Raw genomic sequence first — 26,893 nt, 5'->3', positions numbered from 1 at the left:
TGTTTTACATTTGTTGCAACACTCATTACAGCTGCCTCAGATTCAACTTTAAAGGCAAAACCACAAGATGTTCCACATGGAAAATACTTTAGCTCTCACTGCATGCCCCCAGGAGACAGGCCAAACAGTTTGGTACATGCGCGTTAATAGGGTATATGGTGAATAGCAGTAGTTGAACAGAACTATCACCTGATAAAGAAAAGGCCGGATAAGGCCACAGATCAAGGTAGCAGACCCCTCTGAGTCCCTTCGTTTCTCGCTCTGTGTGCAGTAAACACATCTCTATATCTTGGTGTTTTGTCTGGAGCTGACAGCAACCAAACCTGCCCACAAAGAGGTGCTCTGTTTTCTGACATTGTGCGAGTGTGAGAGAGGGCAACAACGATAAAGAGAAACGACCTTTGTCAGAAAGATTGGACAGCAGGGAAACAATGCTGGTGTTTACTAGAATAAACTCATTTAAAGGGGACATATCATGCAAAATCCAGCTTTTTAGCCCTTAAATACATGTTGTGTACTTGGAGTCTGTAGGAGTGCAAAGAAGTTGAAGTTAGTCTCTCCAGGTGTTGCAGAGATATCTTTATATTCTGTTTGGGTCGTATTTTTCAGTCCTTTCAGTTTTCTCCACTCTCTATTATGATATTCCAACTGTAACATCACAGTATTTGCTGCTGAACAGCTAAACAAGGTCATTTCGCATATTTGCCATATTTATTTCTCACTGTGATTTTGTAGTAAAATCTCAAATATGCCGACGCTGCAAGAAGATGAGTTCAGTTTAGTTGTTGACTGTATTAACCCACACAATTCATGACATTGTCCCCCAGCATCAGAACCTCTTCAAAGTGTCTGCTTAAATTTTACTTTCATTGAAATGTTCCCACATCAGTGGAGAAATTCCTCTTCGTCTGCATGAAGCTCCTCAAGGACGAGTTCTTCATCAACCTCCTCCAGAAGGATTTGCTGAAAGACTGATTAAGGGCTCAGTTCCTTCTGTCTCTGGAAACGACGGACGCAGCAAAGCAATAAGCTGCAAATAACGCTAAAATGACAACAAACTTTATTTTAGACATGAATTTATTGTGTGGATGTGACGTCCTGGCCGTGGTTCTGATAGCAGCAGTATCGGATCTTCTGCTGATGTTGGTGCTGTGTGCTGCTTTCAGCTCCTGGAGGACAGAACCGTGCTGCGTGTTTTAATATTATTATTACATAAACACTTTAGCATTGTTTTGCTGTGTTTCTCTTGCTTCTGCACCGCTAGATAATTGTTATTAAACTACAAAAATGGCCGAAGTGGTCAAAGTGGAGCGATCTTTGACCTGGAGGGGGGCGCGGTGCGAAGTGCCTCAGCAGCATTTAAAGAGACGGCACCAAAACGAGTTGCTCTCAGACGCTCCTCAGAACAGGTAAAAGAGGAGCCTGAGGAGCTACAAGAACAAGGAGTTCAGACCAAAAAACTGCAGTTCCACTTTATTTAGACCACAGCTGGATGATTTAAGGGGGAAAGGAAGGATTTAAAAGCATCATATGTCCCTTTTAAGCCTTAGACTGGCCTGATTCCATCTATGTAAAACTGAAAGTTTAACTTTGAAGGCTCCCTTCACAGAAGTACGAGTATGTTGGAAGCCTTCAGCATGTCCAGAGCTCAGCTGTGAAAATATTTGAACTTGAATGAATTGGTTATCTGCCAATTAACTGTATGTATATTTTTGTCCATTTTTCTTGTTTTTTGTTATTTGCCAGCACCACTCCCCCCCCCCCCCCCCCCCCCCCCCCCATGTCACCCTGGACAGTGTGCCATATTGTCTATATGAAAAACCAGAACCCAGGCAATAATCCAAGAACCAGTTAAAGCCAGTAAGAGCAACAAGGAAGGAAGACAATCCATGCCATTAGTTTCTGGGTACATTTGGGGCCCCTGACACCCGGGGGCGTTTGATGTGGGGCCCCTAGCACCCGGGGGCGCTTGGCACTGTGATTACCTTTGCCTAGCTGAATTTGAAACGGCGCAGTGATTCACTTTTCCTATGAAAAAACGCCAAAACACGACAGTTCAGGTCCATTACCAGCAGTTCTATTGGACCGTTAGTTTCCGTTAAATGAGTTTATGACGGTTGGATCCATCAGTAAAAACTTACCGGTAACATTCCTGCTGCTCCCTGCAGAATTCCTCCTTTTCCGGTAGAAAATAATTCCTCCTCTCCTCTTCCAACCCGCCTGTCTCTCTCTCTTTAGTTCTTTGCTTGTAGAAACTTTACGCGCATCCAGTTTTCTTCCTCTCCTGTTCTTCTTATCTTCCTCGAATCCAGCCAGATGCCCGAACCTCCTGAGCAGCCCACCCTCTTCCTTCCTTCCTTCCTTCCTTCCTTCCTTCCTGAGCCGCTCCCTCTCTCCTCCTGGTCTAACTGCAGAAACTCAGCTGAATGACTGAAGAAATGATCAAGCTTCAATGTTCCGTCCCCATTCTCAGATGGAGTCTTCTGGTCTGAACTGGGTCACAGTTCCGATCACTCCTCCCATGTACCCTCCTCTTCCTCTCGATGAAGAGCCTGAAGGCTTCAGTTAAACGTGCAGCAGAAATAATTTCCCTGAAAAGTGTCAATAAAGGATCAATATTGTTTTCCACAGTATTTAGTAAGAAGAGCGCCCTCTTTCTGCAGAACCAGCAGCTACATCTTTGGCATCTCAAAGTTTAACGTGTTTCTAGCTCCAGCTGCATCTCAATAAATCAGCAAACAGTTTATTTCATCTAATCAGTTCAAACAATAAAACGTATATTTTTTACAGATTCCTCAAACACGCTGTTATAAAGCGTTTTATTCTGTTCATGATGATTCTGGTTTACAGCTAATAAAAACCCAGAGATATTTAATATAGAAATGTTCATGTTGAGGTCTACAGTCATGGAGAAGATCACTGACGCTCTCTATATGGAGGGTAAAGCATAAAAACACTGCTGTTCATCACAACCAGAATCAGCTTTATTTATTACCAAGTTTGTGCACACAAACAAGGAATTTGACTCTGATACATTTTGCTCCTAGTGAGGATTTTTTAAAATAATAATTGTAAATAAAAATATCTTTAAAAAGTACATATATACACAAGAGTCATAGAGTGAAGAGTCACATAGCACTCAGAGTGCTGTCTCCAAGCAAATGAATGGAAAGTTGAGTGGAAGGGAAAAGTGTGGCAGAGAAAGGTCTTCAACTAACAAGTATAACTGTAACTTTGAGAGGACTGTGAAGCAAAGCCCAATCAAGCGGTTGAATGGGATTCACATGGTGTGTACTGCAGCTGGAGTCATAGTTTCAGAGTCCATCACTCACAGACGTATCTAGAAGATGGACTCAGATGTCGCATTCATTGTGACTCAGAGACAACATCAGAACCACCTTACCTTGGCTAAGGAGGAAAAGAACTGGATTGTTGCTCAGTGGTCCAAAGTCCTCTTTTCAGATCAAAATAAAGTTTGCATTTCATTTGGAAATCAAGGTCTGCACCCTGATTGTCATCTTCTGTCAAGAAGAAGATGAGGGTCACAGTAAGCAGAGTAACATCAAGAGAACCAAAAAACATCAGGAATTATTGCTGGAAGCATTTCTAAAGGTAAGGTTAAAACAATTGTTCAGTCAAAAGGAGTTTCCAGGTCACACAAAGGGCCTTCAGCAGAAAACTAATTGGACCATATCTAATGAGGACTGATGATGTTGGTCTGCTAGAAATTTACCAGATAGTCACAGAGCTGCTGCTCTCCCTGATCTTCTCGTTTTTAGCTCAGTCAAGAAAGAATTGACTGTCCCACCTTCTCTTTGACTGCTGCATGGAGCAGGACAGTGTCGCCCTCTGGTGTTCTCCAGCATGTGGTCCCTGAACTCTGCAGACAGCTAATAGCTGCTGTTCATTAGAACCAACCACACCCTTTGTTTTAAATAATAATGTGGCATCATGCAGCCCAGCCAATAATGTGTTGCTGGTTTATTCAAGGTTAGCTTTCTGTTGTTTTTGGGTCAGTCGATAGAACCCAACCAACAAGCAGAACACTGTGTTGCTCCAGCAGCAGCCCAGCATCTCCACAGCCAGAGGCACCAGTCGCTCTGTGCAGCAAACCCACACAGAGTTCATGGAGTCCAGGACCCATCAGTTCAACCTGCTGCAGAGACCATAAACCCATTCAGATCAGATCAACCACCAACTCTAAACTTCCATCAGGGTGATAATAAAAAAGTATTTACACCCTTACAGAGTTCTGTTGCTTTTCCTTTCCTGTCGCACTTACGTGTTTCAGATCATCAAATAAAGTTATCAGACAAAGATAACCAAATTACAAAATGCAGTTTTAAAATGATTAAGGATAAAAATCTACCAGACCAGCCTGGCCCTGTGTGAAAAAGTAATCACCCCCTAAACCTAATAATTGGTTGTTCCTCCCTTGGCAGCAGCAGTAGCTGCCATCAAGTGTTCCTGATAACTGGTACTGAGTCTTCAACATCACTGTGGACATTCTGACCCACTCTGCTTTGCTGAATTGATTTATTTCAGACACACTGGAGGGTTTTCCTGCAGGAACCACCTGCTGAGCTTTAGATGTTGTTCTGGGCTCTTCTATGACCTCTTGGATGAGTTGTTTGAACTCTTGGGATTAATTCTGGTAGCCTCTCCCAGGAAGGTTCTCCAATGTTCCATGTTTTCTCCACGTGTGGATAATGGTTCTCCCTCAGGTTCTCAGGAGTCACAAAAGCATTAGAATGGATTGATAACCTTTCACACTGATAGAAGTCAGTGACTTTCTTCCTGAATTTCTTTAGATCAGAGCCTGGTGGGTCAACATTTCAGGTGTGGAGACGGGTTCTACTGAAGTGATTTCGAGGTTCTAGAGATTTGGCCTCAGTGTTACCAAAGTTAATTCATGATTTAACAAGGGAGGTAATTACTATTTCAGACAGAGCCAGGTTGGTTTGGAAACTTTAGTTTTTCCTCAGGTTATTTTTTTCTGATATGAACTTTGGTTTTATAAATTAAAACATTTAGTTGTCTTGTGATGAATTGGCGCCCTTTCCAGGGTGAACCCGCCTCTCGCCCGTAGACTGCTGGCACCAGCTCCCCCGATGACCCGCTATGGAATAAGCGGTATAGAAGATGAACATTTAGTTGGGACCAAGAATGGAAAAACGAATCTGTAAATATGTTTCACAGGAAGTTTGGATCCCATTTCCAGTTTTTCCACAATCGTAGTTGAACTTTATTTTCTCACAGAATTTTCTGCTTGTGATGATGGTTCTGATACCAGCAGAATGTTGTGAAACTTGCGGGTCATAAATATCTTTAAAACAGTGGCTTTCTGCGACCCAGAACAAGTGTGAGGTTGGTTCTGAAGGATGTTTTAAATGAAACCAAAGGCAACAGTTTCAGCACGTAGGACTTTAATTCTTCAACATTTTCTTAATTAGACGTTCGTTTGACAAAAACTGTGAAATAAATAAATTACAGGAACAGAGACGAGAGATAATAGTTTACACTGAGCAGCAGGTGGTGCTGAAGGTGCAGACAGATGCTGGTGTGATTCTGGTTTTTATCCTTTTAATCTCAGCTTGTGTTCTGATGGGTTCTCTGCAGGCGATCAGTCGTCCTGCAGAGAACTACTGAACAGCTTCAGATTCCCTCGATAACCTGCTGCCAATAAAACTGGAAGTCTTCAACCTGCTTTAAATCAGAAGGTCTTCAAATTAAATCGGTTTACTGTCACATGCAGCTTACTGAGCGTGGACAGAACCAGGAGGCCTCTAAATGCATACACGAACAGAACCTGGATTTGGCTGCAAACATCTGAAGCAGAATGAATCAAGGCAGAGAAGCTTTTAATGCGTTTCCCTTTAAGATGCTAAGAATGTTTGGGTTTCTGCTACTTGTTCAGGTGAGGTTACAGATAAACTTAGACCCGTCAAGTTCTGTTGGACCCTACTGCACGCAGCAGCTCTGTCCGTTAGCATCTTTGGAGCGCAGGCAGAGTTTGGGCCTGTAGTTCTCCAGGTACTGCAGCTGCTTGGCATTCAGAGCACCGCGACGCTTTCTGATGAAACAAAGACAAAATGAACAGAACTCAGAAGAACGGGTCAGCAGGATCACCAAGAACAGAGCTCTTACTGTCTGATGAGGTGCACTGCGTCTTCATACTCCATGCCACACTCAATCAGGGCCAAGGCCACCAACACAGGAGCCCTGAGGAGACACAGCATGCATGAGCTTTAACACCAGACCTAAGTTCATGTGTTTTTCTGCAGATGATCAGCAGAGAAGGTTCAAACTACAAGGGTTCAGATGATCTCTTCATGTACACTCAGAAGAACTCTGCTGACCCTGGAGCATTCTGGGTTATTTAGTGGTGGTGTTGTGGCGTAATTCTGCTGAAACAGCAGTTTGTTCATTAAATGAGCCTAGAGTGAGAAAAGCCTGCAAGAAGTTCTACTGACCGTCCCAGTCCGGCCACACAGTGCACAGCCACACAGGAGCCGGGCTCCTCCCTGAATTTCGTCTGCAGCAGGTTCAGCCAATCATCAACCACCTGCTCCGGGGGGGCGGAGCCATCATCAAACGGCCAATCCTGCAGAGAGGAAACCGTTCAGGGTGGAGGAAACTTAATTCCTCTCCATTGAGATGAAAGGTGCTCCGCATCCCTCACCAGAACCTGGATTCCTTCTTGTTCCACCGGAGCTTTGTCGTACGTTGCAGTGCACACTCTCACCAGGGTGTTCACTCCATACATCTTCAGGTCCTGCACATCAAAACACAGCATGTCACTTCTGTTTGCAGAAGAAAACAACACAAGCTGAAAGTCAACCGTGTGCAGGTCCATACCTCCAGAAACTTCCCCAGTTGTGCATCGGTGGGATTGTGCGTGATGAGGAACCTCAGACAGTCGTAGGAGATCTCCACCGGGGCCGGGCGGTTCATTGTTCAGTGTTTGTGAAGAAGGGACCAACTTCAAGAAGAACTTTTCACTAAATTATGAACAGCTGCTCTGAACAAACATTAAATCGACTTACAAATATGTTGTAAACAAAATGATGAAGGATCAAAAGTTGTTGGCAATAAAATAAAGTTGGCTTGTTTGGCTCGACTGAGAGGAAAAATGAATCGGATCTTCTACAGGTTTGAAGAGTCAGAGAGGAAGAAGAAAGAAACCAGAGCAGAGAGGGAAGTGGCAGGCTGCAACCAAGGCCTCCCCTCCTCCCAGGACAGGTCACAGACTGAGGGTTAGCTCGTCTTCATATGTGTTCAACAGGATGGCAGTACGGACCTGAACACACCACAAACTCAGTCTTTAACCCTTTATTAATATGAATAATGTTCCTGTGAGGGCCACCTGCTGCCCTTGTGTCACTGACCTGTGAGTGGGTGTGGGCGGCAGTGATTGTGCGTCGCTGCTCTTCCTTCTGTTCACTTGTCCACAATAAGCAGCAGGTGCTGAGCTTGGCAGAACTCTCCTCCCAGCCTTGCAAACGCCATACACGTGTAGCCTGCAGGAGACCATAGGTGAGCCCCAGCTGCAGCAGCATGCGCATACGGGGCTGCGCAGCTACACACACTCACCGTGATGACAGCGGAGGAGATCAGAGTTCATTGAGCGGACACAGGAGAATGTGACGGCTCTCGGATGTAGACACACCATTGATGATGATGCTGCTGCAGTTCTGGCTGACTCAACCCGCTAGCTCGGAGCTAACCTGCTGCACAGAACAAGAAGGGTTCAAGGAGACTGTCCCAAAGACACACATGGAGTGTTTTTACTCACAGAGGCCACTCTTCAAAATAGAAAAGACAAGAGAACATGCCAATCAAAGATGGCAGATACGTGTTAACGTCCAACATCGTCGCAGTCAGACGACATCGTTGTACTCATAACTTCACCACGCGGCGCGTCGTTAAAACTAGCCCCAGATCTCTTAAAAGACGAAATTTAGAAGTCTTAAAAAGATGCACTAAGCCACAAAATGTTTTTATCTAAAAAACTATCTGATTTGTTTCTATTGTGCTCCATATAATCACTGCCTGCTTCACCTAAGCTGGCAAAGAGTTAAAACAACAAAAATGGTTATGTGCGCACACAGTCGGCACCGCGACTGCACAACTACGCGCACAGGTACCGGCGGACTGGCATTCTGTCCATCCTGGGGAAGTTCAGGATGGCTGTTAAGTCTGGAGCCGTCAGCATTCCTCGATTATTACCCGAAAAGTTACACCGAGCGCCTCGAACCGGGCTTATTTCAGAGCAACCGCGGAGCCAACCGGAGAGCTGAGTCTGGTGCTTGTTTGCGCACAGGAACAGGTGGAAGCAGAGCAGCGATAAAACCTGAATGCTGACTCAGAATGGCCTGATCATAAGTTAAAGCTCATCACTTATTCACCCAGCAAGACAAGATGCAGAGGTTCATGCTAATGAGCATCTTCAGGGTCATGATGAGGAACAGAGTAGAGGGACCTTCACCTGAGCTACAGGTGATGTTAAATGGCCTGGCTGGGAGAGAAAACAGTAAGAATCCTCTCTGTGAGCTTCTAGCTGGATTAATCATGATGTGACAAATATCTGGTCCTCTAGTTCAGTCAAAATAAAAGTTACTAAACACATTAAAAAGGTTCTTCAGATCAACACGTTGCATCTCATTGGTGCAGCCAGTCCTGTAGTCCAGTTTGTTGTAGCTGCATGGGACAAACTTTCCATTATATTCTGGATAGTCTGCTGATGTGAGCTATGCAAGGAAATCCTTTTCTTCTTTGGTTTTATTTTCCCAGCAGGCTGGTCATGACGTAGGACCCAGTCAAATGCAGGACATTATTTCTGTTTGAGGGACATCAAGACTGAAGTGAAAAATGCAGCACAAACCGGGACATCTGATCACCCTGGGTATCATGGAGAGGTTTTACCTGCTAGTCATATAAGACCTTCTAAAGAATCCATCTTATTTTTTAATTCCTCCGTGTCAACAAACCTCCAGCAGAGGGCAGCAGTTTAATTTCTTCCCCTTCACAAATTGATTCTTTTGTTCATAGTGTTTCTTCATCATTGCGTGATGCATTAGACAATGCAGCCCCCTTGAAAAAGAAGGTAATCATTCATAGGAGGCTAGCTCCTTGGTTTAATTCAGAGCTGCATACTTTAAAGCACAATGTTAGAAAATTGGAGAGAATTGGCGCTCTACACACCTAGAGGATTCCTACTTAATCTGGAAAAATAGTCTACTGTTGTATAAAAAGACACTTCACCAAGCTAGAACTTATTTCTCATCATTAATAGAAGAGAACAAGAATAATCCAAGGTTTCTCTTTAGTACAGTTGCTAAACTTACACAGAGTCATAGCTCTGTTGAACCATCTATTCCCTTAGCTCTTAGCAGTCATGATTTTATGGGATTCTTCTTAAATAAAATTGATTCTATTAAAAATAAAATCTTTGACATACTCCCGAAGATGATTACTTCATCCTCAGCAAGTGAGACAACATTGGAAATAGCTGCAGAACCTGATCTGTGTTTGGACTGTTTTGATCCTGTGGAGCTTCCTGAGTTATCAGAAATATTAGCTTCATCTAAACCTTCAACTTGTATGTTAGACCCAATCCCAACCAAATTATTTAAGGAAGTGTTCCCTCTGATTACTTATTGTGCATAGTACTACATTCAGTTTTTCTCTTCATAGAAAAAACTAAACAATCCCATATTAGCTGGTTTATTAGTCAGGCTGTCAGCTCCAGTAACCAGCTTGCAGTACAACAGCTTGCAATGGCTCCGTAAGATCGATAGAGGGCGCTCCTATAGTCGTTATATCATGACTGTGGTTTGGCTACAAGACATTGTTCCAAACAGCTTCATTTGGGAACTAGGTCCCAGGCAAGGCCTGCGCAGCGGAGTATGGCCTTCTGGCTGGGTTGGGGGGACTCTGTGCCCCGCGTCTTACCCTGCGCCTCTTTGGCCTGGGATATGCTCCTCCTGTGCTTTGCTGACACCCTACCTCTGTACGGGGCATAGTGCTTCCCTGGGGCTGCTGGAGCCGGGTTCACCTGTCCTATCACTAACAACTGTTCAACTCTAGGTGACAAACTCAAACACACTTATTTCTACACATACACTCATCCACCCTCACATATAATCCAAATGGTTGAAAGATGTTCAAACAAAGGTTTGATTATTGTGAAATGCCTACTTTTATGCTGGATTTATGCTGTTTAATTAAATTAATCTCATCTCATTTCTGAACAGCAAATACTGCCACAGCACATGTAGGCTACCAGCTTCTCTTCAGGATATGCCTGAAATGCCAAGACAGGACATATGAGAAAAACTCATATCCATCTGAAAGGGTTAGAAGGATTATGTTAATAACAGTTACTTATGGAGTACAGATTTATGCTTTCTCAGAAAAGATGTCAGTGTTGGGACCCACAGCCATGGATTTCAACATTAAACTCCGGTACGAACTCTTCTGGAACTTTTCAAAATAAATTGCATCAACCTTCTTCCGGCACAGCCAGGAAACGGGATAACTGCAGACTTCCTGTGACGCCACTACCCAAATAAAAGCACAGCTGTTGCTACATCCGCTCTCTTTCCACACGGCCTTCAACAGGGACCGGATGGGGAGACAAGCGCGCTGATGTCTCTTTGCTGGCAAACAGACATAAACTCTTCAACTGGATCCAAAGATGTCATACGATCATCGATTATATGCAAAGTTAAGTACGAATGAAATACTGTTTGTGTATCCGGTATTTTCATTCATGAACGGGGAAATTAAGGTGTAAGAATTGCTTACTTTCTCTGTGAGGCCTGCAGAAGCAAACTGTCCCAGAGAAGTTCCCTACAGAGAAGCGGTCTCTACGAAGCAGAGCGGAGCGTCTCCCAGTCTGGAAGGAAGACAGCAGAGACCGCATCACCGTGGTTACGGTAACGTGCAGCGTGGTTGGCGGACAGAAGGAGAAGTCTTTCATCCACAGCTTCAGAGGTTAGTTAGAAGCTAAGACTGTGGACGTTTCTTCAAACTTCTCCGCCTTGGACATCGTTCCTCACCATAGTTCATGAGGTTAAGTGTTTGGGTAGAATAATATAGAAAGATTTTGATTGAAATGATCTAAACGTTTTTCATTTTATGAAGTTTGGTTTTGTTTGTGTTGAACTCAGCTATCTTGGTGCTAGCAGGCTATCTGCAGCACACGTTCTCAGGTTGTGTTCTTTGTTTGTATGTTTTTAAAGTTAAGACAAACTTTATTTAAAGGGTGATTTTAAACAGAATATTGATCATAACGCGCCGTCCGCACTTATGCATTTTAACCATTTTATTAACGGTATTTTTTAAAGGTGTTTGATTCTGTTGCTAAGCTATCAGCTTCTTTGTTAGCTTAACAGCTAACAGATAATGTTAGCAGTTGTGCTAGCTGCTAAATAATATTTACCCAGAAAGGTTTAGTTTTCAAGCTAGTGAATAATAGTTCCCTAAACATTATTTTACTAAACTTGATAACTAAGTAAACATCATTAAGCCCCATTTCTCCAGAAAGATTTGGTTCTTTCCAAAATATTCCCTTAATAATATTTCTTTAAATATTATTTCAATAAATAAAGGCAGCTAATTAGACACCGTTGAGAATTAGTCATCCAGAATGTTGGTTTTATTCAGCAGATCATTATTTAAAACATTTTATTAAAATAATATTTTATCTGATCTTACATTGTGAATGGTTGTCTAAACGTTTGCTGATTATTTTCTAAGTTGGTTCCAAAACTAACTTAACTTCATTTCCAGATTCTTCAAGATAATCCTTGGTTCTCAAACATAAACATTTCATGGTAATGTTGCATCACTCTTTTTGGTCATAATTATCAATCATCTTTAATCAACTTGTTTATATTGTACATAGTCCATTAGTCTTCATTATTCTTTAATTCTGCTTGGTAGTTTAGTTGGATTGTTTTAGCAAAGTAAAGAGTTTGTTGATTGAAATATGTTTGACTTTGAGTTGACTTATTTTTGTTAATAAATTCTTGTATTTTAATAAATTGTGTGAATTTATTCCATATATGTGCAGAGTTTATGCTGTTCAATAATGTCAGAGCTCGTCTCACACCTTTCTATTTTGTTCTAATACCATCGCCTTACTGGGCTGGTATTCACAGAACAACCCTTAACAGACCCAAATATTATTAGATAAAATATTAAAATATTAATATTAAATAATATTCTCAGATTCATAATCACAACAAAGGCATGAAATAAGATTCCCATTGTTGTGCTGGTTATATGTCATTACCTCTTTAGTTGTTGATTAACAGAAAGTACACCGTTTCCCCTAGGATTTTGGTCTTGGTAAATTAGAGTTTTGGTCCATATAAGCTTCCATACAAGGGCATAAACCACCATGGTTGCTTGCTTTTTTTCCTCTCTGCGATCCAGCGTTATTTAGAAATTAAATTTGAAAAAATTAACTTGACTGTTGGAGAAAGGGAGGTCCAAACCACCCCTCCAATAAAACTTCCAGGGGAACACTGACAGTTCTTCATGTTCTCCCCCTCTCTGGTCCTCATGTGTGCCTCTGGACGGCACTGCCTTACATCATGACTTAAATAGGTGTGTTGCCCTGCTATAGAAACAACATATTTCCTCTCCAGCCTAGCAACATTTAAAGCATTTATTATTTCACTGCAATAAAAAAATGAATCAAACTCCAAAATAGCAGTTAAGTGGAACTAAACCTGATGTTAAATCATAACCCCGCCCCCAAAACACATTCAGAAAAACGCCACCAAAGTGGGCGGTGCCAAAAGACATGGAGGGGCGTGGCCAAGTGTGGGGATGAGCAGAAGGGGTTAAGTGGGGGTGTGGTCAGGAGGACGAGGGAAAGTGGCAGCTAGCTTCATTTGACATGTTGAAACATGGAGAGCGACGCTGGTAGGTTCACCACAGACAGATCTTTGGAGGTGGAGGATTTATCAACCCCCTCGTCACCAGAGGTTGAGGGAGGCTTTATGGAGCCCAGCGGGCCTGAGCCTTACCAGTCCGAGCCGCTGGCTCAAGGCGCTGAGTCAGAGATGCCCGAAGCTGGCGCTGCTGAGGCAGTGGAGGACAGAATGGGTCCAGTTTGGGCTAACATTCAAAGCAGTAACAGACTTTCAGAACATTTACACTCACATCTACATTTATATTATCTCCAGTAGCTTTTTCTCTGTCTCCCGCACCCTCCCATATCTGCCCTGCTTCAGCTCTGTGTCTTGTCTTCTTTTTGGAGCCTCTTTCCAAATTCTGAGTTATGGATTTGGTCAGCTGGACTCTCAATGCAATTGATCAAATTTTCTCGAGGAGAAGACAGGGTGAAGGAGAGCCCAACTTGTCCAGACGGGACGTCTTTTTCCGGATACACGATGGACTCCTGGCAGAGGTGGAGGATTGTGTGTCGATAATGTCAGTCGAGGATGTGGAAGATGTGTAAATAATTGGATGTTTGATATCAGGATTTCTGCTTTTTGGAATCAGCGGTTACCTGGCATATCGAGAAATTTGGAGAATGTCAGCAGCTGTTCTGGCCATTATGAGGCTGCCTGGCATGTATGATGGGATCTTCAGAGCGATCAACACTCAGACTGAGATGTTACGTGAGCTGAATCGCAGACTGGATGCGATCCTTAGGATCGCAGGCAGGTTGCGGTTCCTGGACTCAGGGGTGAAATGGGATAAATCTTGGAGAAAGTTGTTCGCTCGGATCTGGCAGAAAGACCAGGAATTTGGCTGTTTGGATTCGCCTTTGAGAAAAACCAGCGAGACTCTCAAGGCTGACGGAAAATTAAGAGTCAGCCTAACCCAAATAATTATTGTTTTTCTGAATCTGGCTCCCCTGCACGGCCTTGATGGCTGGTTATCTTCAACTTCTCCTGGAAGTTATGTAACCATGACGCTCTGCTCCCTCTGCCCCCTCCCTTCACTGAGGACATCTGTGGACCTGCTCAGAACTTTGTGGCCGGTTGATGTACATTCCAACGAACCATCAAGGACAATGGCCTCTGTGACAGTGCTTCATGGACTTACTTGCACACACACACTTACACACACACACACACATGCTCAAGATAAACATATGCACCCCTCACACCACCTTCACCGTTCCCAGCATGATGTTGTTTTGTCAACTTGTTGCTTCTTTGTTCTGAGGTTTTTTACAATCTCAAACTGTATCCTGCTAAGGATAAAGTGTGAAATATGATTTATTTCCCTCTACTTACCTAATGTGGTCTCTTTTCTCATCTAACAAGGGCAGCGCCTGTGAGTGGGCAGCAAAGCCTCGGTGACCCGTCCCCCCTTGTCTTGTGTCATGATGTATGTTTGGATGGGTTGTACTGGAATTATAATTTCCCCTCGGGGATCAATAAAGTATCTTTGAATTGAATTGGATTGAATTGAATTGTAAAGCATCTGATCAAAGGTCTAAAACGCTATCATCAATGCTCACAGGTCCAACTCCTGACTCGCTATGGGGGAGTGTCTGAGTGAGATGGTTTTGGAGCTGTGGGTAGACATGGACCCGTCTGGACCGTTTCAACCAGTAGAAAATTCACCTGCAGTAGCCACCGTTCAACCAAAGAGGGCAGCACTAAATGTTTTAGGATAAATGCTGCAGAATTAAACGAGACTACATGAAAATGTAAAAAAATGCACAGTAACATAAAGATAACACCCTGAAGGCCCAGTTTACAGTTTATTTGTAAACGTTGATTTGCTGTTTAGATCCACTTCAACAGAATTATCATTAAGCATTTTTTGCCACGAGACTTTTTGGAATGATTAAAACGTCATCGATTTCGTAGAATGAAAATACAACCAATCACAGCAGAGATGAGAGAGGTTAAAACGTAATAATATATATGATATTCCTAATAGGATTTAGGCAAAGCTCACAGTGTGACCACTAAACCCTAAAAACGAAAGAAAGAAAACGAATCATTTTGAAGAGAAATACTAAAATAGCTCAGGTAAGGTTAGTAAGTTGTGTTCATAAAACATGCCCCTGTTTCTGGTCCAAACTCCGACACACAGACCTGATCCCCGCCGCCTCCTGTCCGCTGCGACCCCGCCAGGCAGCTCGTCTGAAAAGGTCTGTAACCACCATGTTCCCGGCCCGGAGCTCAGAGCGGCCACCGGCTCACCGAGAGGATACGGTGACCTTGTTACCGCGGGCGCCGGCAGATACACAACCTCTACCGTCACTGCGACACACGTAAAACACGCTAAATCCACGGGAATACTCACACAAGGCAGAGGATCCACGGATAAAAACCCAAACGTTTCTACTGACACAGACGGGTCTGCGAGGGAGACATGTTAGACACTGACGTACGGTTAGCATGAATACGATTTCCGCTTGCACGGTTTTCAAAATAAAACTAGTTTGGTTTTACAGTTAATGGGTTCCCACGTCGACAAGGCCGCCATATTGGAGAGGATAAACTTGTCTGCACTGGTTGCAGAGGAGAAACGAACCATTCAGCAGGATATGTTAATCTGACCAATTATGTTTACATTTATTTTGTGACACCCATAAGCTTAGTAATTGAAATAAATATTTATTTGTATTAATCAAATCAGTACATTCCTCACCATCATATATTCACCTTTTCTGTTTCAGTTGAATTAAATTAACTTTGTTTTTACAGCGCAAATTCACTACAAATGTTTCAAGGCAGTTTACAAAAAAAAGAAGAAAACTATCCAATGTAAGCACATAATATAAATGATATAATCAGTTAATCATACAGACTGATTAAAAGTAAAATACATGCATTCCAATTTGTTGGTAGTAGTAAAACAATGATCTCAGGTTCAGTTTATTATTCAAATTGGTAAAAAGCTTTCTATCTACGGAAACCAAGCAGATTGCATCAAGTTACTGACTTTACAGCAGTCTCCTCCTGCAACAATCACTTGCCCCTTGGAATGAGCATGTGGCAACAGTGGATAGTTCATTGCATTCAGTCTTTAAATTCACAGCAATCCCTCATACTAAGCATACATGTTTTGACAGCGGAAAGTGTAGAGCACCCTTTTCTCTCCAATTTCCTAGGGGTCAATTTTAAGGTACACAACTCTGAATTAAACCAGGAGCTAGCCTCCTATCACTGATATGTAAAGGGGTGGAAACTGCGTTGTTGCCTCTGCTGGACTGCTAGGTGATACTGACAAAATTAATGAGACATTATTTAAACGTTTTTACAGCACTGTCTATTAAAGATCGTCTTCTTCTTCTTTTGTTTTTTATTGGCGGATGGCAACCAACTTAAGGTGCATTTACCGCCACCTACCAGGCTAGAGTGTGGTCATCAATAATCTCAGAGGGAATATAACTAATAAAGATCTACTATAAAGAAATTTTCTTTAAGGGGTGGAGTACTCAGTGAAATGTAACTCAAAGGTCATTTCAAAATGGTCAGACATGACAGGGCTATGAGGAAATAATGATGTTAGTTCACACTCAATGTTAATCTTAATATAAGGTTCAGAGTATAAAGACACGATTGAGTAGGTCTGCCCCCCCATGATGCCTTTATCAGTTCTTAACTCTAAATCAGATAAGAAATTTATAAACTAATTTAAAAATGAAGAGTAAATACTTTGGTTTGATATCTGGCTGTTCTCTGCTCTGTCATGCCCACCTCCTCTGCTGCAATCAGTGCAATTTTACTCACCTGTGATCTGCTTTATTTAACTGCTTGCCAGTCTCTGCCAGATTATCGAAAGTCCCTGCCTGTAGATTTTCAGCGGATTGTTTCTCTCCTTTGTTTGATCTCCATGTTTCCTGGATTCTACTGCCTTGCCTTGTCTGACACCTACCAAGCTCCTGTGTCCGTATTCACAAAGATCCTCAGAGTCCTCTCAGAGAGCTCCTATCTTAGCCTAAAATTTCTTGGCAAGGAGTCTTAGCTTAAGAATGATTTGGTTTTCTGCAGAGAGTAACTCTGAGCAAGGAGATGACAGAAACTCCTATCTGAGTGAGGATATGTGGTTGACCCCATTGCTAGGTGTGACGCTGTCTTCTAAGAGCTGTGATTGGTTGTTAAAAGAAACAAGTAAAAAAATGCGCTCCTAGTAATCAGTGGAGAAAAATCTGCTGATAGAATTTCGACTAGATTAAGAAATGTTAAAATCGAGATGAAAAAACTTAGCAAGACTAAATTAATTGTAACACAACTTAAAAATGTTTGAATGTTGCTTATTTAAATGTTTGTCATTATTTTGATTCGCTTATTATTATGTTTACTCGCCATGCAAAATTCAGCATTTTACTGTGATCTCCCTCCTGTTTAATGAGGTTTAGTATGACCAAAACAAAACGGAGGAAAAAAGGTGGAGTAAAGTGAAGTGAACAGAGGAGCAGAGCCTGCTGGTGGAGGAGAAGAGAGGAGTGTTAAAGGTAGATTTGGTTCTGGGATCACGGTGGGAACCAACAGACATTCCCAGTAGATCAATGCGTCGTTCCCTCTGCTTTCAGCACCAGCCTGGAATGTGAGCAGCTCTGGTTCCTGCTGCATTCAGAAGCTAGAGAGGAGATAGCAGCACCAGAGAACTTCTCCATAGATGTTGGAGATGATCATTTAGGCTGCTGACATCATCATGAACAATACAGCAGATACTTGAACTGACTTGGTGGAGAAGTTGGATACTCAAATTATCCTAAAGGCTATTTTGTCTGGGGCTTAAATGCCCTTGGTAGGGTCTTCCATGGCAAACAGGCTCTGAGTGATGGGTCAGACATCGGGCAGGGATGTTTTCAACTCCCACCTCTGCAAGAGCTTTTCACCAGATCCTAGGGGAGGTTGGAGACATAGAGTCTGAGTGGACCATGTTCTCCACCTCTGTTGTCGATGCCTCCGTCCGTAGCTGTGGCCATAAGGTCTGCGGGTCTGTCGAGGCAGCAATTCCAGATTGCGGTGGTTGACAGTGAGGTCGTGAAGAAGGACTATCAGTTTGCTGTGAAGCGATTCTGGCAAACCGTCTGGTGCCTCAGGAGAGGGAAGTAGTGCTTTGCCAACACTGTTTGCAGTGGAGGTGGGGAGTTGCTGATCTCGACAAGGGACATTATTGGGCGGCTAAAGGAGTGCTTCGAGGATTTCCTCAATCCTGCATTCCCGCCTTCCCTGGTGGAAGCAGTGACTGGGAGTGGACTTGTTCATCAGCCAGGCTGAAGTCACAGAGGTGGTCAATAATCTCCGCGGTGGCAAGGCTTCAGGGGTAGATGAGATTCACCCCGAGTACCTCAAGTCTCTGAATGTTGTGGAGCTGTCGTGGCTGACAGACTTCTTCAACATTGTGTGGCAGTTGGGGACAGTGTCTATGGACTGCTAGACTTGGGTGGTGGTCCCCCTTCTTATGAATGGGGGACTGGAGGGTGTGTTCCAACTACAGGGGGATCACACTCCTCGGCCTCCCTTAGCATATGCCCGTTTGTTGGAAAGGAGATGATGTGGTCCTGCTGGCCCCCCTCTCGCAAGACCTACAGCATGCACTGGGGCGGTTTGCAGCAACAGAGTAAAAGGCAGCGGAGATGAGGATCAGCTCCACCAAATCCGAGGCGATGTTCCTGACTGGATAAGGGTGGCTTCCCCTCTCCAGATTGGAGGGGAGTTCCTGCTTCAAGTGGTGGAGTTCAAGTATCTTGGGGTCTTGTTCACAAGTGAGGGGAGAATGGAGCGGGAAATCAACAGACAGATTGATGCGGCCACTGCAGTAATGAGGACGCTGCACCGGTTCATTGTGGTGAAGAGACAGCTGAGCTGAAAGGCGAAGCTCTCGATTTAACGGTTGGTCTACATTCCTACTATGCATCGGAAGGTTCCGGCCTGAGACCGTCACTACACCTAGATTCCAGGCCTGATCTGTGCTTTCTAGCTGTAGTAACTGAAGCTGTGAGTTGATTCTTGATCGCTTCTCCTTTGGTCCAAAAATAATTACTTCAGTTTCGTTTTTATTCAGCTGAAGAAAATGATGACTCATCCATGCGTTGATTTGATTTCTATGCATCTAGCCAGTGCTTGAATAGGTCACCTGGTGACACTGTAATGTAGATCATCTGCGTAGTTATGGTAACTTACCTTGTAAAATAATATTAAAAATATTCAAATTACAGGTTAGAATGTAAAAAACGTTTGCAAGGCACTGGACATCAAAACATAAAAAAACTCCCATCCAACCCTTTAGGTGGCAGGAATGGACGCTCTGAGCTTGTGAAGCCTTTTAGTTCATGTGTGTTTTTTATGACGCTGCAACTGCTCATTCTGGCTTGGCTGGTTCTGAGGAAGGAGGCAGAAAGCAGACAGGAGCGGAAAAAGAGGATCCAATAAGTTTTTTTCCTCCTACTTCACTGCTGCACTCAATGTTGACACATTGGATATCTGTGAGCAACGTTTGGGAACCAGGTAACGTTCTGTTTGTTTGATTTTTATCTAGTTTATCCAGTTTTTAGGGCATAACTGAACAGTAAGGAGAGATTGTCTCCAGAGCTAACAGTTTTATTTTACAGAACACTGTTTTCCGTCCTGAACAACAGATACAGAACTTATTTAAGCCAAGAAATAACAGAGAAGTTCATCACGAAAGCAGCAGAAGAAAGATATTCTCAGGCTGAGGCTGGGAAGAATTTTAAGGGAAAGGAGAGAATGAGTCATCAGTGTTACAAAGAGAGGCTAACTGGGTGTGTCCTGGTTCTGAGTTAGAAACGTCTACATTACAGCTAATCACACATTGCTTCACTTATAGGCTTTAACATGACCTACCTGACATTGTGTGGGTCCCTCTTGACGAGAATAAAACATCTGAAGATGTTCTGTGGTTTTGGGCTCCAGGACAGTTGAAGCTAATCCCTTAAGTCTGTAGATGTCATGTCGTGGTTTTACCTGTAAATCCCTCAGATGGTTAATTGGATTGAAAGTCAGCACTTTAAACTGTTTGTCATAATCCTCAAAACGGTTCCTGGATGATTTCTCCCTCTGCCATGATGAGGTGTGTTTCTCTTCACCAGAGTTGATGCAACTGTGAAGCATCAGACCTGATTTCCCAGAGATCCAAAGCAAGTTGAATCTGTTGAAAGCAATCAGGCTGATTAATGACAGGGATTTGGGCTGTAAGGTTTTACAGCTGTGGATACAATGACCCTGGAAACACCCTGGAGACATCTGAGAGTTTTAGGAGCCATTGCATCAAGGTTTAACTGATGTTCGTCAGGTTAACAACAATCAAGATTTGACTTCCCAGTGCCTGGCTTTCATTTAACCCCTTAAGCCCTAGGGTCTAAATGCACACTCATACTTTCATATGGCATTTCTCAACATGTACAATGCCTGAACTGCTCATCTTGGTATCTACTAACAGAAAGGTCCTGGAGGATGATGTGGATGTGAACATTTGAGAGTAATTATTCTGGGTCTGAGTAAATAAGGTTTGAATGCAAAAAAACAAAATTCTGCCTAACAGAAAACAGATTTTTCATAGAAAAGCTCTTACTCTTACTGTAAAGAAGGAAATAAACACAATAAATTGTAATTACAGCATCTGAGTGACATGTGGAGCCAGTCTGGTGTCAACACAACAGGCAATTCATACATGTTAGACTTTTTTGCATGGCGTTTGAGCAGTGGTCAGTGGATATAAGTAGAAGTAGATCATTTTGTTGAGGAGTCTCAGATGAAGATCTGGACATATGACAAGTGTGTGTCAGAGTTAGTCAGCTAAAGAGACCAAGTCCCCTTGTAAGGGGAGCCTGGGGCTTAAGAGGTTAAAACTGATAGCTTCTGTCATCCGCTCTTGTCTCCACTTGCATGACCACAGCAGAGGAGCTGATGACTGGAGATCAACATCGCTCGCTCCCGATCACATGCAAATGATAGCACAGCCTGTCACAGATCCGTTTTGAAAGGCAAATCTGACTGAGCTAAACTCACTGACACGTTTTCTATCTTCAAAACTGCTCTGTTGTTTCCTGATGAGTCCAGTCCATTTCCAGTGACTACCTGCTGCATACAGGACAACACCTTCTTCCATCCATTGTGCAGATAAACTAATGAGGGCCACCACTGCTTCTCCAAATGTATGTGGTGAAGCTCAGGGCTAAAACACAATGTACAGGTGGAGGACGTGCCTCTTCCTTAGGGTGGTGCTATGTCAGGGAAGTGATGGCAGCTCCAGTCCAAATCGTGTGTTACCAACAACAGAACCCGGCTGTGTTCTGAGTAACCCTCTCTGTGATGTTCACATTGTCCTGGACATCTTCACCCAGTTCTCTAGCGTTTGCTGCAAAGTTAGCAGTTGTGGTTTTCTCTTTAAAATCGACATCATGTTGGTATGGACTTGGTTCTCCCGTTGCCAAGCAGAATTTGCAGTCTCCTTTAGTCATCTTTGTTGACTTGGAGATGCCTCCACACAGCTCACTGAGCTAATGTACAGGTCTTCTCAAAATATTAGCATATTGTGATAAAGTTCATTATTTTCCATAATGTCATGATGAAAATTTAACATTCATATATTTTAGATTCATTGCACACTAACTGAAATATTTCAGGTCTTTTATTGTCTTAATACGGATGATTTTGGCATACAGCTCATGAAAACCCAAAATTCCTATCTCACAAAATTAGCATATTTCATCCGACCAATAAAAGAAAAGTGTTTTTAATACAAACAACGTCAACCTTCAAATAATCATGTACAGTTATGCACTCAATACTTGGTCGGGAATCCTTTTGCAGAAATGACTGCTTCAATGCGGCGTGGCATGGAGGCAATCAGCCTGTGGCACTGCTGAGGTCTTATGGAGGCCCAGGATGCTTCGATAGCGGCCTTTAGCTCATCCAGAGTGTTGGGTCTTGAGTCTCTCAACGTTCTCTTCACAATATCCCACAGATTCTCTATGGGGTTCAGGTCAGGAGAGTTGGCAGGCCAATTGAGCACAGTGATACCATGGTCAGTAAACCATTTACCAGTGGTTTTGGCACTGTGAGCAGGTGCCAGGTCGTGCTGAAAAATGAAATCTTCATCTCCATAAAGCTTTTCAGCAGATGGAAGCATGAAGTGCTCCAAAATCTCCTGATAGCTAGCTGCATTGACCCTGCCCTTGATAAAACACAGTGGACCAACACCAGCAGCTGACACGGCACCCCAGACCATCACTGACTGTGGGTACTTGACACTGGACTTCTGGCATTTTGGCATTTCCTTCTCCCCAGTCTTCCTCCAGACTCTGGCACCTTGATTTCCGAATGACATGCAGAATTTGCTTTCATCCGAAAAAAGTACTTTGGACCACTGAGCAACAGTCCGGTGCTGCTTCTCTGTAGCCCAGGTCAGGCGCTTCTGCCGCTGTTTCTGGTTCAAAAGTGGCTTGACCTGGGGAATGTGGCACCTGTAGCCCATTTCCTGCACACGCCTGTGCACGGTGGCTCTGGATGTTTCTACTCCAGATTCAGTCCACTGCTTCCGCAGGTCCCCCAAGGTCTGGAATCGGCCCTTCTCCACAATCTTCCTCAGGGTCCGGTCACCTCTTCTCGTTGTGCAGCGTTTTCTGCCACACTTTTTCCTTCCCACAGACTTCCCACTGAGGTGCCTTGATACAGCACTCTGGGAACAGCCTATTCGTTCAGAAATGTCTTTCTGTGTCTTACCCTCTTGCTTGAGGGTGTCAATAGTGGCCTTCTGGACAGCAGTCAGGTCGGCAGTCTTACCCATGATTGGGGTTTTGAGTGATGAACCAGGCTGGGAGTTTTAAAGGCCTCAGGAATCTTTTGCAGGTGTTTAGAGTTAACTCGTTGATTCAGATGATTAGGTTCATAGCTCGTTTAGAGACCCTTTTAATGATATGCTAATTTTGTGAGATAGGAATTTTGGGTTTTCATGAGCTGTATGCCAAAATCATCCGTATTAAGACAATAAAAGACCTGAAATATTTCAATTAGTGTGCAATGAATCTAAAATATAAGAATGTTAAATTTTCATCATGACATTATGGAAAATAATGAACTTCATCACAATATGCTAATATTTTGAGAAGGACCTGTATGTGTGCAAAGACTGATGCTGTCAAGTGTAGCTCCTGTCACACTGGTATCGGGTCCACTTTTGAGGACAAAAGAATCACTGGTGTGGTTCCTTCAGTTTTTGGACAAAATGAGTAAAGAACATGAAGATCTAGTGTTCTTCACCAGTGAAGCTGACATGATGGTTATACTTCCATCATGTGGCCGGATGTTTCTGACTGCAGGTTATAAAAATCACTGGCTTTGTTCACTGAGCAGCACACAGTGATTACATGTTTAAATGTCTACTGTGTGGGAAAATAAGTCTCTTTATCCAGTATTTAGCCCTCACTGCGCTCTGATCTGTCTTTAACCTGAATGTCTTCAGCAGCAGCTGAATCCACACCCCAACATGCAAAAACCTCCTCATTTCACATAAATGAACCAGCCAAAGGTGCTGCTGGCCAAAAATCCAACATACATCAACTTCCTCTTCTGAAACCTGTTAGTAATTTAAGCTTCATGATGGATTATGACAGCAATGAAGGAGCTAGACTCAGATGATGTAGAGCCACTGGTTACTATGGTGATCTACTTTTCTGGGGGAGCGGGATGAGTCCACAAGTTGAATAAAAGCATGAAAGAGTCTTGAACTGTGAGCATCAGAGCCTTCTGCTGGTCTCACATGGGACTTTTAAAGTGTCTGCAGTTTCCTGTAGAAGATCTGACGGGTTAAACAGAACCTTCAGGTCCACAGGCGAAATTTACTGGGACTAAATTAGAGTGTGGGCGTGTCTCTCTGCACTCGGAGCCCTGATTGGTCAGAAAACTGTTGGTCCTACAGCAGTAGGAGACAAAAATACCTACGTTTGGATGAAGAAACTGTCAGTCAGTCATTTTCTACCGCTTCTTCGATAATGGGTCGTGGGGAAGTTGGTCCCTACAGGTGTTGAACAATGAAACTGAAACACCTGGTTTTAGACCACAATAATTTATTAGTATGGTGTAGGGCCTCCTTTTGTGGCCAATACAGCATCAATTCTTCTTGGGAATGACATATACAAGTCCTACACAGTGGTCAGAGGGATTTTAAGCCATTCTTCTTGCAGGATAGTGGCCAGGTCACTACGTGATACTGGTGGAGGAAAACGTTTCCTGACTCGCTCCTCCAAAACACCACAAAGTGGCTCAATAATATTTAGATCTGGTGACTGTGCAGGCCATGGGAGATGTTCAACTTCACTTTCATGTTCATCAAACCAATCTTTCACCAGTCTTGCTGTGTGTATTGGTGCATTGTCATCCTGATACACGGCACCGCCTTCAGGATACAATGTTTGAACCATTGGATGCACATGGTCCTCAAGAATGGTTCGGTAGTCCTTGGCAGTGACGCGCCCATCAAGCACAAGTATTGGGCCAAGGGAATGCCATGATATGTCAGCCCAAACCATCACTGATCCATCCCCATGCTTCACTCTGGGCATGCAACAGTCTGGGTGGTACACTTCTTTGGGGCTTCTCCACACCGTAACTCTCCTGGATGTGGGGAAAACAGTAAAGGTGGACTCATCAGAGAACAATACATGTTTCACATTGTTCACAGCCCAAGATTTGCGCTCCTTGCACCATTGAAACCAACGTTTGGCATTGGCATGAGTGACCAAAGGTTTGGCTATAGCAGCCCGGCCGTGTATATTGACCCTGTGGAGCTCCAGACGGACAGTTCTGGTGGAAACAGGAGAGTTGAGGTGCACATTTAATTCTGCCGTGATTTGGGCAGCCGTGGTTTTATGTTTTTTGGATACAATCCGGGTTAGCACCCGAACATCCCTTTCAGACAGCTTCCTCTTGCGTCCACAGTTAATCCTGTTGGATGTGGTTCGTCCTTCTTGGTGGTATGCTGACATTACCCTGGATACCGTGGCTCTTGATACATCACAAAGACTTGCTGTCTTGGTCACAGATGCGCCAGCAAGACGTGCACCAACAATTTGTCCTCTTTTGAACTCTGGTATGTCACCCATAATGTTGTGTGCATTTCAATATTTTGAGTAAAACTGTGCTCTTACCCTGCTAATTGAACCTTCACACTCTGCTCTTACTGGTGCAATGTGCAATCAATGAAGACTGGCTACCAGGCTGGTCCAATTTAGCCATGAAACCTCCCACACTAAAATGACAGGTGTTTCACTTTCATTGTCCAACCCCTGTATCTCCAGCAGTCTATGGGCTGGAGGCGGGGTGGATGGAGAAACCTTTTAAATCCAAATGTCATGATGTGTAGGTTTGTGAAGGTCCCAAGTGCCGACTGAAAGGTAAACACAAGATTTTAAAAACAATAATATCAAAAACAACTCACTGCGGACACAGGTAGCACCAACGAAGAAGTGAAGAGGACAACAGACCATGAGGCAGACCAGTGGAACATGGAGCAGAGGAACAATGACAACCAGACAGCTTAAACACAGGAGAATACAGGGGAAGAAGAGAAAGCTAAGTGGAAGCAACCAGGTGGAGATGAGGAGCAGCTGAGACTAATCAGGACAGAAGGAGCTGAGGGAGAGAAGAGTCTGAGCAGAGCGAAACGGAGATATCTAAATGTGACAGAACCCAAGAAGGGAGTAAAAAGTACATAAACAAGGGGCTGAACAACACTAAGAGAACGCGAACAGCTTAAACACTAACAGATCATGACCACAAAAGGTTCTGAATATAATGGCACTGGGTCAGAACTATTATCACACTCTAAGATCAGCATTCTGTAGAAAAATCTGAAAAATATCCTTAAACTTAAACTGTGTTGGTAGAAAAACTGGTAAAGGGGTCAGAATGATAACTGGGTCAGGTAAAGTCCAATCTTCGGTGATCCCTTTAAACTTTGAATTATGGTTCTGATGGAAAGAACGGCTGAGCTATGGGCAGGGTTCATCACTGCTGGGTTTTCACTGAAGAAGAAGGTGATGAATGCAGAGGTAACATGACTGGTTACGGATCGCCCACATGTTTTCATTAATGAGCTGCACCGTTTGGGAAGGTGTAGCTGATATTTTCTCACTTCTTCTTTTCCACAGTGAGAACCTGTGTGTGCTCTAGACCACAGCACCAGCAGGATGAACTGGTCCGGACTGGAGAATCTGCTGAGTGGAGTCAATAAATACTCCACAGCCTTTGGGAGGATCTGGTTGTCCATGGTGTTTGTTTTCCGTGTGCTGGTGTTTGTGGTGGCGGCCCAGAAAGTGTGGGGAGAGGAAAGCAGGGACTTTGTGTGCAACACTCGACAGGTGAGCTCCATACAAACACACCTTTACATGTCCCTGGGATGGATAAACGGCTTTCCTAATTAGAGGCTCTATCTCCTGGCCATGCTGGATTATCTGGAGAGCACCAGGACAGAACGGCTGAAGGTGATCTGCAAGCTCATTGCAAAGGAACATGGAAATAAAACATTAAGCTGCTACGTATGCTACGTATGTAGGTCAAAAATGAGTTACAGTATTTAAAAGTTGTGGATTATAAATGTTTTGAAGTATGCTGCGGATGTTACTGCTGATTCTACAATCTGAATAGTCCAGTCCAATTTAGCTCAGCTTCAGAGCTGCAGCAGCCTCCATCTGTCTCCAGATTCACAGTGTCCTGTGTGTAAAAGTCCAGATAGTGAGTAAAACTGTGTTTGATTGAGGATGTGTTTCCAGCACCCTCTCACATTTGAATATGGATACAGCAACAGTTCGTTTATCACCATATTTTTAAAAACGCAATGTTGTCTACAAGCATCACTGATTTTTGTCCTTATCACAGTCCTCTATCCTGGGTTTTGTGCACTGAGGATATGCAGAACTTCAATGGGTTAATTA

The 26,893-nt window shown here is 43.4% G+C and overlaps 2 protein-coding genes and 1 long non-coding RNA gene across 8 annotated transcripts in view; 1 reads left to right on the top strand and 2 right to left on the bottom strand.

The window, feature by feature from the left end:
• Positions 1 to 1,059: 1,059 nt before the first annotated feature.
• LOC124884959 lies at positions 1,060 to 2,679 on the bottom strand. Its single transcript, XR_007042553.1, has 2 exons — positions 2,142 to 2,679; positions 1,060 to 1,169 (listed from the first exon to the last, which is right to left on the bottom strand). It is a non-coding gene; the product is annotated as an uncharacterized LOC124884959 (long non-coding RNA).
• A 2,730-nt stretch (positions 2,680 to 5,409) lies between these two features.
• Positions 5,410 to 20,036, bottom strand: LOC124855345 (protein tyrosine phosphatase type IVA 2-like). Of its 4 annotated transcripts, none has more exons than XM_047345122.1 (8): positions 19,806 to 20,036; positions 7,594 to 7,730; positions 7,389 to 7,520; positions 6,859 to 7,300; positions 6,683 to 6,775; positions 6,474 to 6,604; positions 6,148 to 6,222; positions 5,410 to 6,073 (listed from the first exon to the last, which is right to left on the bottom strand). In XM_047345122.1, the coding sequence occupies exons 4-8, from the start codon at positions 6,952 to 6,954 to the stop codon at positions 5,962 to 5,964; spliced, it is 507 nt and encodes a 168-aa protein (XP_047201078.1). In that variant the 5' UTR covers positions 6,955 to 7,300; positions 7,389 to 7,520; positions 7,594 to 7,730; positions 19,806 to 20,036; the 3' UTR covers positions 5,410 to 5,961. The 4 variants fall into 4 exon arrangements, with proteins under 4 accessions (XP_047201078.1, XP_047201079.1, XP_047201076.1 ...); XM_047345123.1 differs by having other exon boundaries at positions 7,594 to 7,727; XM_047345120.1 differs by lacking the exon at positions 19,806 to 20,036 and adding an exon at positions 15,289 to 15,441.
• The window catches only part of LOC124855344 (gap junction beta-4 protein-like), a 27,676-nt gene continuing 19,989 nt past the window's right edge, over positions 19,207 to 26,893 (top strand). The window contains exons 1-2 of one of the 3 annotated variants that reach the window (XM_047345116.1): positions 19,207 to 19,448; positions 26,111 to 26,320. In XM_047345116.1, coding sequence (XP_047201072.1) covers positions 26,150 to 26,320 — 171 coding nt within the window. In that variant the 5' untranslated portion in view covers positions 19,207 to 19,448; positions 26,111 to 26,149. Of the gene's footprint in view, positions 19,449 to 25,992; positions 26,012 to 26,110; positions 26,444 to 26,893 lie in introns of those variants that run through there. The other 2 variants (XM_047345117.1, XM_047345118.1) reach the window with 2 other exon arrangements.

Source organism: Girardinichthys multiradiatus, chromosome 19 (assembly GCF_021462225.1).
Source record: "Girardinichthys multiradiatus isolate DD_20200921_A chromosome 19, DD_fGirMul_XY1, whole genome shotgun sequence".
NCBI lineage: Eukaryota > Metazoa > Chordata > Actinopteri > Cyprinodontiformes > Goodeidae > Girardinichthys > Girardinichthys multiradiatus.
The sequence above is the reverse complement of the archived record's forward strand: the minus strand, read 5'-3'. Positions and strand labels throughout refer to the sequence as shown.

Excerpts from the sequence above, each read along its gene's own strand:
- LOC124855345 (XM_047345122.1), bottom strand. The coding sequence starts at position 6,954 with ATGAACCGCCCGGCCCCGGTGGAGATCTCCTACGACTGTCTGAGGTTC. Across the intron at positions 6,776-6,858 it reads AACTGGGGAAGTTTCTGGAG|GACCTGAAGATGTATGGAGT; the intron begins GTATGGACCTGC and ends TTTGATGTGCAG. Across the intron at positions 6,223-6,473 it reads TGTGTGGCCGGACTGGGACG|GGCTCCTGTGTTGGTGGCCT; the intron begins GTCAGTAGAACT and ends GTGTCTCCTCAG.